At 34.3% G+C, this 10,210-nt stretch overlaps 1 protein-coding gene across 1 annotated transcript; it reads left to right on the top strand.

Annotated features, from left to right (window-relative positions):
• The first annotated feature begins 303 nt into the window (after positions 1 to 303).
• LOC123560566 (contactin-6-like) lies at positions 304 to 6,067 on the top strand. Its single transcript, XM_045352738.2, has 8 exons — positions 304 to 463; positions 660 to 893; positions 1,321 to 1,590; positions 2,093 to 2,362; positions 2,556 to 2,693; positions 3,187 to 3,348; positions 4,102 to 4,233; positions 4,994 to 6,067. Exons 1-8 carry the CDS (start codon positions 373 to 375, stop codon positions 5,044 to 5,046), a joined length of 1,350 nt encoding a protein of 449 aa, XP_045208673.2. The 5' UTR covers positions 304 to 372; the 3' UTR covers positions 5,047 to 6,067.
• Positions 6,068 to 10,210: the final 4,143 nt, after the last annotated feature.

The raw sequence follows: 10,210 nt of genomic DNA, 5'->3' as shown, positions 1-10,210 counted from the left end.
CACCACTTTTTGTTTTCTTGAAGCAAATGTATAGATGTCTTGTAAAAATTAAGTCTATAACGGAGTGAAAATATAATAGCTGTTTCAGAATGGATCTGAAGTAGCTTAAAATTTGTATGAAACAAAAAAAAAAAAAAAAAAAAAAAAAAAAAAAAAAAAAAAAAACTGTTTGCTGGATACACAGGATCTGGCAGATATAACAAATGCGTTAACTGTTTAATTGCTTCTCGCATGATACATTTAAAATATGTGTAGTGTAGACCGAAAACAATGCGACATAATGATTTTATTCGTAATCTTAGATAAGAAATATTTAAGTAGGATATAAAGTATTCAAAATACTAAACTGGGTAGCATCTTCATCTTAATAAAATGTTTTACAATATTTTACTGTCTTGTGTTTTCGTTCTCATCGGATTTATTAATTTAGCTAGTGGGGAGATGCCACAGTATTCAAATAAAGGTAAGTATACTTATAAAATTACGTAGTGATGAATTTAAGTATGTAGTCCTACTCATCTGCTAAAACTTATGCTTGGTAAAGGGTTAACACTTTTTATCACTTTTGCAAATCTTCAAAAAGTACATGAGCTATTATTTTTACATTGAATATTGCTTACACTGACATCCACTTGTAAAACCTGACATTCTTATTTCAGAGCAGAATCGAACTAAAGAAATTCTAGAAGGCGGAAGTATCGATATTGTGTGTAACAATTCTGGTCATGGGGGATACTTTATTTATTGGCAAAGTTCTGACAAACAGTTCCATTTGAACGGAAGTGAACTTTTGATAACTAATATAGAACGTGGACAAACTGGGTTATATGTGTGCTATGCTGTCGTTGGATCTAATTCGGAAGTTATTGATTACATATTCATTGATGTGCTATGTACGTATATAAAACTTGAAATTACTTAAGGCAATGATAAAAGGACCTCAGTGTACAGGGTGTAAAAATGTTCCCTACTACAACCTGAAACAGTAATAGAAATACATCATGTAAAGTAATATACATAGAAATAATTTTATAGGTTTAAACGTAGAAATTAGAAGTATAGGATATCCTGCTTGTTCTCTACTTTGCTTATCCATATTTTATTATCAATTTAACTCATTATAACATTGCAGTTTAAAACCTTATAGTGGTCCATGTGTAATCGCATCTCAGAGGTCAAAGTCAGGAAGGACTAAAGGATCTTTGCGGCTTTAACTTTTATTCTCATGTTTCAAGTAACCAAGTTTAAAGGTGCATTAATTTATGTTTGATATGCATTATATATATAACTGTTTTGGTTTGGGTTTTTTTTCTGCAACAGATCCAGCAAAGATATTATTATGGGAAACGCCCAGTTACAAACTTTATCAGAACGATACATTAAACATGGTTGTACAGATAGAAGGGAATCCGCCTCCTACAACCATGATCATATCAGAAAAGACTAGCAGAGTTGTATTCAAAGAAGATGTAGCCGGTTCAAAGAATGTAACAATAGAACCTGTGAAATGCAATGACATGGGAACCTATTTCTTACAATCAGTGAACCGTTTCAGCTCAGTCTCACTTACCAAGAACATAACAGTATATTGTAAGTAGTTTGAAACCTTGGTAGGTAGAGAGTCAAATTGCTTTTGACCAGTGACAATAAACCTACGCATTTACGGACATTGATGCTATAAGGTGTATTTGTGAACTTCATTAATGAGTTTATGTTATCTCAAAAAGAATATGATATCAGAAAGCAATTTAGAATTGCACGAATGATGAATAAATGATATGAAGGCACCAATGACATTAATGCTCGCAATACGTTTGACAATACTAGTAACAAATACAATTATTCTCAATTTACGTAATTTTGAAAACTTAAAAATGTAGTGACAAATTCCGAAATAAACGACAGCTATGATAATGTCGACCTTCTCTGGTAAATACGTGTACTATGGTAGGATATGTTTTATATTTGTGCTCCATGTTTTTGTCGCAATCATGTAATCATTTTTTGAGACAGAATAGTTTAAACATTTGTTTATGAAACTTCATAGATTTATATATTTGCAAATAATCAGCTATCGCTTACCCTTTGAAAGGTGTCCCATATGCAAATCCGGATGTGCCAACAACTTTTGATATAACGCCACGTCTAGGCGAAGAAGCGGTGCTAGAAATGCATGCTGCGGCATATCCGCGACCAAATTATACCTGGTGGCATAATGGAAGAAATGTTGAACATCTAGATGATGGATACACTAGTAACGTAAAGATAGAAAACATGGCTGTAGATGACTACGGATCGTATCATCTAGAAATGGAGAATCCGGTTGGAGTCGGCAATTATATCTTTCACATAATTCCAACAGGTTTGTGTTGTCTAAATCTTGAATTATTTATGTATACAATAAAAGTAAATGTGTGACCATTACAAATTATTATAATCTTGCTTATTTAAATAGGAACTGATAACACTTCTTTTCTTACATTTATTTATTCTTGCACAAAATTTATGGTGCTATTTTTATTTAATGCGACCATTTTGTTTTACATTGACATTAGGTCCTCCAGAACCAACAAAAAATCTCACAGTTTTGAAAAGCACGTCGCGCAGCGTAACTCTGAGCTGGGTGTCTGGGTACGACTACAACGATACCCAAACATTTTTTGTCATAAAGCACCAAAGTGGAGGATACACCAGTATGTAGATAATTCCATTCAGATTATTGGCTATTTAACAGAAAAAAAAAACGAAAAGGCTTAACAAGTAAATTAGTGTTATTTGTTGTTTTATTGCGTTAATTTAACCCTTACCCTGCTAAATTTCTATAATGAACTTGTCCATTTTTCAATTGAAACAGTACCATTAACTGTTAAAACGGATGCTTACCAAAAAGATATTGACTGAATTGCGAACAGCGCAGATTTTGATCAGACTGCACGGATGTGCAGACTTATCATTATCCACACTTACCGAAAAGACAGAAACAATCGTGTCCAGCATGATAAAGGTTAAAAATAAAATACAACTATATGAACAAATTCATTTGAATGTCAGCTGGAAAAAGGTCTTATAAATCGATTCATTGTCTGTAGGAATGCCCAAACGTTTTGTGCTGAAAAGAATTTATAGTACATTAAACAAATGTTTACATTGCATTAATCAAAATTTTGAAATATTTCAATTTCATAGATCTTGCCGCTTTTAAAGACTTGTCAGACTATTCCGGAGACACAGTCACACACACAATAGATAACTTGAAGCCCGATGTATCTTACAATGTATCTGTCATTGCAAACAACAAAAATGGACAATATCAAGGACAGTTTGAAAGTGTCACCTTTACAACGCAAGGTATATCAAGGCATAATTTATACTTTACTCACGAAGCGGATCGCGATGAAATGGATATGAAAAAGTCTTTACTTCGATTCCTATCCCTATGTCCGATAACTTAATTATCCAAGCTGGGGATCTGTATAAGATCTATTAGTAAGAAAATAATCCTTCTACTGTGGATGTAAGAGCTAAAATGGTATATTAATCTTTATATCTATAGATCCATTTTAATATATTGTTGCATTATGGTAATTTTTTCATGATTAAGATATTATCTTTCCAAGGCACATGGCATTGTCTGACTAGTCTTTTAATGGTTCTTGGGAGCTCATCAGCGCACCAATTGGTTTAAACATATCTTATTAGCGAGATAGTTTACAAAATACAAATACATTCAACAAAACGCTTAGGACTGGATCGAAAGCCTAAGGCTTATATAGATCTTTTCCAATTGCTTGGTGTGGTGATCTACTCTGACCACATGGCGTCCGTCGTACCTTTTCAACCTTCACAATTTTCTTCATACTAGATCTCTGAGATGATACGATTGAATTTGATTAAAACTTGCCCGGATATCCTTTTAAACGTGTTCAAGGGGTCCTGCCATTGCACGTAGAAAAACTACTTGCCTTATTGTTTAATATATTTCTTCAGTATCCAAATTTGTCTTAGATAATGGTCATCGGATGGGAAGGTTACTCTTCTCTGAATGTTTTTTGGGAGATCCTCCATCAAGGTTGTTCAAATCATGCATCTGCTGTGTTTCAGGCAGTCAACTTTCAACTGGATTAATAGTTAGCATTGTTATTTCTGCATCTGTTGTCTTATCCCTGTGTCTCGTGGGGATATGTATAGTATGCATGAGAAACAAATGTCGTAGTGGATATAAGAGCATGGAAGGTAAGAAATATATTAGATCCATTTGCACTTTCATTGGTTTCATCAAAAAAGTAATTTATCTGAATGGCTTACCACTTTCTTTTCTTTATTTTGAATATACCCCATACAATAACGATATTTTAGAAACTAGTGAAAATTGCTAGTGTAATTAGTATATAGTTCTGTCAGTTTCTTGAATCGTTTGTAATACATATATAAATACAGGTCTTTGCATGACATTGTCCGTTGACCTTTCAGAGTGTTCAACTGAAATCATAGCTAAGGTTGCGTTTTTTTTCCAATAAGTTAATAACTCACAATAATAAACAGAACTAGCGTATACGTAGGAATTATATATAAATAGTGTAATTCTCTCAATTAACCACCTGTAACAAAGTCTACCAGGACATGAGATAATTTAAGTTTATACTCGCGTGCCATTCTTTTCCAAATAAAAATTTACATAATTCTATTTCATTCAGTGTTGCTTAAAACACAGCAATACAAATAGCCGCTTCACGAAACTGCGCGACAAAACGCCCGGATTGCTACGCTGTAGTCGCCATTTTGTTCCTTCTCAAATAACACAAGTAACAGAAATCTGCAAAATCACCAAATCAATACTATTCACATAAGAGTCAATTTTTCTTCACATCCAAGCAATTATCTATTAAGTAGAGCGTATTTAGTCCGTACAGCCATTTTTGTCGCAAAATTTGACCTTACCGACATATAATACAACAACTTATATATATATTAAGCTATTCTTATTTCATTGAAGGAAGCATTGAATTTAGCAATAGTGCTGATTCTGTACCTGGCAAACGTGTGTGAGGCTAGGAATCTTCTATGCGCAGCCGTCAAAAAAGACAAAACAATGAAATTAAGACTGTGGACTTCCAGGGGGAAAAGCTCTATATTGATGGTGCAGAATATCAGCAAGATATGAATGAATAGGATGTTCACGAAGAGCTATCATTAAAGACACATGTTTGAAATGTTGACGGACAAAAAGACTTTTGATCAGGAATTATTTGATTGCGTAACTGAGCATCATTTAGCATTTTACAATGAATTTAAGAGTTCAAGTAAAGTAAATTTAAACTTGAAAAGAAAAAGGTTTTTGCTGTATGCTAATCCGGAAAGCAAAGCTAGAAATACCAGAGAAAGGATAGTGTAGTGGAGGTATTTCATTTTACTTCAGATATGAACATAAAAATCATACAAAAAACTTTTGAAAAATACCAGAGTGAAATCATTTAGGTTAAGCTATTGGCAGAGTTATTTCCCTTCAACGTGGATGTTTATTTTTGCCATATAAGATACAATGATACAATGATACTCTGCGACCAAAGAGACGGTAACTCATGTCATATAAATATCACTGAAAATGAATATCATTTTTATTAGTATAATCAATGCACCATGACTTAAAAAGTAATTACTTACAACCATATTATTGTTACTGGCCAAATATCATGAAAATTGAAAAAATTATGCCATCAAAATCTCAACGTGTTATCGAAAATATATCTAAGCACATGTATATATTTTTATAATTCATAATCTCTTTCGTCTTCAGTCTTAAAAAAATATACCCAATCTATACTGTACAAGACACGCTTTTATTTATTTGTCCATTTTGAAATTTGTAAGTTATAATAATTGTAACGCTCTTAATGATAATATGTCTTTCTTTTACTTAATTTCGTTCTCTTTTGAGAATAGTTTAACTTGCTACGACTCTCTGCTGTATGATTTCAATTGAATAATAATATCTATCATTTAACTCGTATTCTGTGCTGGTTATAAGCATGTGTGTTGCGTTTTATGCTTTATAAAAGTTTGTATCATACTGCATTGTTTGAATCATATTTTCAACTTTCCTATTTCTTTTTAAACGGTCTACCAAATGAGAATTATGAAATGCATTAGGAATCTTCCACTTAACTTACATTCAACGTAAGTGTATGCAAAATGATCACATAAAGCGAATTTGCAGTAAGACTGCTGCAGTTGTTTCTGATCTTCTTGGGTTTGATGATTCAAAAACTTTTAGAATAAATAATATTACAATTATCCTAGATAAGACTTCTTCAGGATGGTATGAATATATGAGACTCCATGGGCAAAGTTGGACAACAATTACAAGCCTTGCCTCTCTTCGGATATAGCCCCCTTGCTAAAATTGGAGCTATAAACGGAACACATGTAGTTCCGTTCCGCATATAGCTCCCCGGTCTTGTTACACAATATTGACCATGAAGTTGCTAATTCATTTAAATATTATTTATAAAAAGCGACTTAAAAGCGAGAATGACAGACAGGTTAGAGAATTTAAGTTACCGTTGAAATATCGTTTCGTCGTAGATGCGTAATCGCGTGTTCTTTTAAAGAAGGTAACCGTGGTATTGCTGGGAAAACACACATCCAGGATGCTTCTGTAGGCGCTTCCATACTAAAACTCGGTCGTTAGGATACGGATGTCCCCACTTTGTCACTTTTTCAAAGGACGAAAGCAATGGTATTCTCCTTCGAGACTTCATGAATGGTAACTGTTTACAACATTTCAAAACTGATGTCTAAAATCTGTTAGAAGGGTCATAACTTAACCACTCATTTCCAGTCAACACTTTTGTACAGTTTTGCGTCAAGGGCTCTAATTCTGAAATTACTGGTCCGATACAAAAATAAAGTCGTCAATTACGCCAAATTATCATTTGTTCGAATTAAGTGACACTTTCACATCGTTGAGAATATGGATGCCTGTCATAGTATGATCAAGTATGTTTTTGGACTAAATGAAGTGTCATAACTGCCAGTCCAGATACAAAATGTTTTAACCCAGGTGCCTAATGTCAATTATCATTTTTATAAAGTTTGATGATTATTATTCAAATGGTACACATTTTCGGGACTACCTACGTACGCTCGCTCCCTCACTCATTCGTACGCATGGACAGAGAATAGCAAATCTGTATACCCCCCTCTCTTACCAAACGGGGATGAAATCATAAGTCCAAATAAAACTCTGTCGCATACTAATGTTTTGTATTATTCTTAAATTGCTGTTATAGCATTTTAATCTATATTTAGTGAGTCATATTCAGATTTGCACGTTTGCGTTCGTGTACAGCTTCTCTATAGTAAGGAGCTATATACGAAAATGTGTTCCGAATATAGCTACCGAAGGGAGTCATATAGTGTCTGACAAAGCCTAACGATACTTTGTTTGGTCATTAAAATATGTCTGTAAACGTAACTTAATTCAAAGAATTCTTGGCTTATCATTCAACAAAACATGTTTTTTTTTCCCGATGCATTTTCAAATACTTTTTTTCAGATTGATGGCCTTATTTAAAAAGGTTATAACCCAACTCTTTTGATACATATCGCAAACCAGATGGACGCTTCGCTTTCCTCTTTGGTTCTCTCTGTCGAAATAAGTGAAATACTCCATTGACAGGTAGTCCTTTTAAAGCTCATAGGGACTAAGCTGCTTTGAAGACCATTATCTGACCTGTCTTGTTTGGCTCTTAATGGTGTTTCATTAATGCCTTGTCTTGAGTACATATGTATGTTCTTCTTTATGCTTTTTACGATTATTTTTATAGACTAAATTTTCTTGTCTTGTATGAATTTTTCTCATTTGCATGATTAATCTTTTCGGAGTAGTTTTGATTCATATTTTCATGTAACTTTTGGAGCATGTTGTGATGCAATAAGATTTAGTGCATCAATAACGGATTAAAGCTCAGCAGCTGTGTTTAAACATTGACCATTGCAAAAAGATACTCTATGGAATTCTCTTGATTGTTTATTTTGTCCTCTATGTATACACGTTTTACTTTGCCCATGTATTTGGCATATATTTTCGCGATCAGTCGTACTCTGCTTTTGGTTTCAGTGAGTCTGAATAATGTTCTTTAAACGTGGCTGGCTCTATAGAATAAATTAGAGCATCACCACAAGTCTGAAGCATCTAAGCTTGCATCAACATGTTATGATTATTTTGTGGAAACTGCAGTCTTGCTGTTCGCAAGCAAATAAAAACTCCTCGCAGTGCTTTTTTCATAGTACCTCTCCTACCTGTCCTGAACAAAAACATCATTTGACATTCAAATATTATTCGTGTTATCATCTATATTCACGCTTATTCTCTGCAATATTAGCAAAACAATCTCAATAAGCGACATTGAAAATCAATCGATGAAAATGTCGAGGTTTACTGTAAGGGGAGTCAACCAGATGCGTCCGAATGTTGCCATGGATATTGCGTCACCCAGGGATCAAACACGCGCCTTATTGAGATGTAGTCCTTTGTTCTTTCTGTAGCTTAACAGCCAATGACACGGATGTTGATTTGGGAAAGCGTCCGTCTTCATATGGACGTCCCACACAAATAAAGGCGGTAAGTAAAAACAGTACTTTTGAGAAAATTGAAAAGAACTATACATTTTGTTTCACAGATTGCTCATTGAAATGTATTCACATTGTAACCCCTTAGCTAAAAACGTCATAGCTAAAGCCTTCAAATACTTAATGTACCGTTTACCATATACTTATCAGAATTAAGTAATTGAAGGCTTTAGAATTTTTTACAGATGTTAATAATGAAAGGGCATACAATGTAATTTATACTCACGACCTATTTACTTTATAACTGTTGTAAATCACATAAAATGCTATCGTAAAATTTGTAAGTTACAGATACGACCTTTTTTCTTCAGTAGGTATTTATAAAACATTCCGAAAACTTGGTCGTATGTAACAGATACGACCTTATATCATTAACAACATGTTATGTTTGGTTCACTAAACAGGGTCACACAAATATGATTTTCTATTCAAGTTACGGCGTTTTATATACCTTATATTTCATCGCAAGTAACAGTTACTACCATATATACCTTCGTAAGTAACAGTTACGACCTTATATTTCTTCGTAAGTAACAGTTACTACCATATATACCTTGTAAGTAACAGTTACTACCATATATACATATTCCATATCCTGCTAGTACATTTCAGATATGAATTTTGATTTTAAAAAAATGGCTGCCGCTTTGTTACTTTACAAAATATTAGATTATAGCATTTAAATAAAGGGTAGTCGGCAAGATAAAATCGTTACACAGCTTGTTGGTGACAGGATACGGGATATACGCTGTCTCTAAAATCCATATCAGGCTCGAGATTCGCTCTCGCCTGATATGGATTTTAGAGACAGCGTATATCCCGTATCCTGTCACCAACAAGCTGTGTAACTAATAATATACCTTCGTAAGTAACAGTTATTACCATATACACCTTCGTAAGTAACAGTTACTACCTTATATTTCTTCGTAAGTAACACTTACTTACAGCTTACAGGGCGAGTGCTCTACCGACTGTGCTAACCGGCTGCTTGACACATCTTCTCCCCTAACGTGACCAAGTCCGTACCGTGACATACACCCCCACAAATTGGAAATTCGTCCTCGAATTCCGGAGGTACATAATATTGCAAGCGCCGTAAGACTGGCCAAGCAAGCACGCCACGGCCCCACGTTGGGCGCCAAATGTCACGGGGTAAGAAAAATGTGCAGTCAGTCCCGGGCTCGAACCCGGGACCCCTCGCTTACAAGGCGAGTGCTCTACCGACTGAGCTAACCGGCTGCCTGACACATCTTCTCCCCTAACGTTACCAAGTCCGTTTCGCGACATATTTCCTCGCAAGTAACAGTTACTACCATATATACCTTCGTAAGTAATAATTATATAACCATATATACCTTCGTAAGTAACAGTTATGACCTTATATTTCTTCGTGAGTAACAGTTACGACCTTATATTTCTGGGACCTAGATATTAGCTACATTGCTGTTGTCTGTAAGTCAATTTTCTGGCAATGCCGACGAAAATAAAGGAAATAAAGGTAAAGAAGTGATACCAAAAAACAAGTTCTGATCCAAATCCTGATGTATGCAAAAGTGTGTTAGTAAAAAGTAATACAACG

Source organism: Mercenaria mercenaria, chromosome 10 (genome assembly GCF_021730395.1).
Source record: "Mercenaria mercenaria strain notata chromosome 10, MADL_Memer_1, whole genome shotgun sequence".
In the NCBI taxonomy this organism is placed as follows: domain Eukaryota; kingdom Metazoa; phylum Mollusca; class Bivalvia; order Venerida; family Veneridae; genus Mercenaria; species Mercenaria mercenaria.
Note: the sequence above shows the minus strand (reverse complement) of the source record. Positions and strands in the feature narration are given on the sequence as shown.

Coding starts and splice junctions, on each gene's coding strand:
- LOC123560566 (XM_045352738.2), top strand. CDS start 373: ATGTTTTACAATATTTTACTGTCTTGTGTTTTCGTTCTCATCGGATTT. Junction 464..659: donor GCCACAGTATTCAAATAAAG/GTAAGTATACTT, acceptor TTCTTATTTCAG/AGCAGAATCGAACTAAAGAA. Junction 4,234..4,993: donor TGGATATAAGAGCATGGAAG/GTAAGAAATATA, acceptor ATTTCATTGAAG/GAAGCATTGAATTTAGCAAT.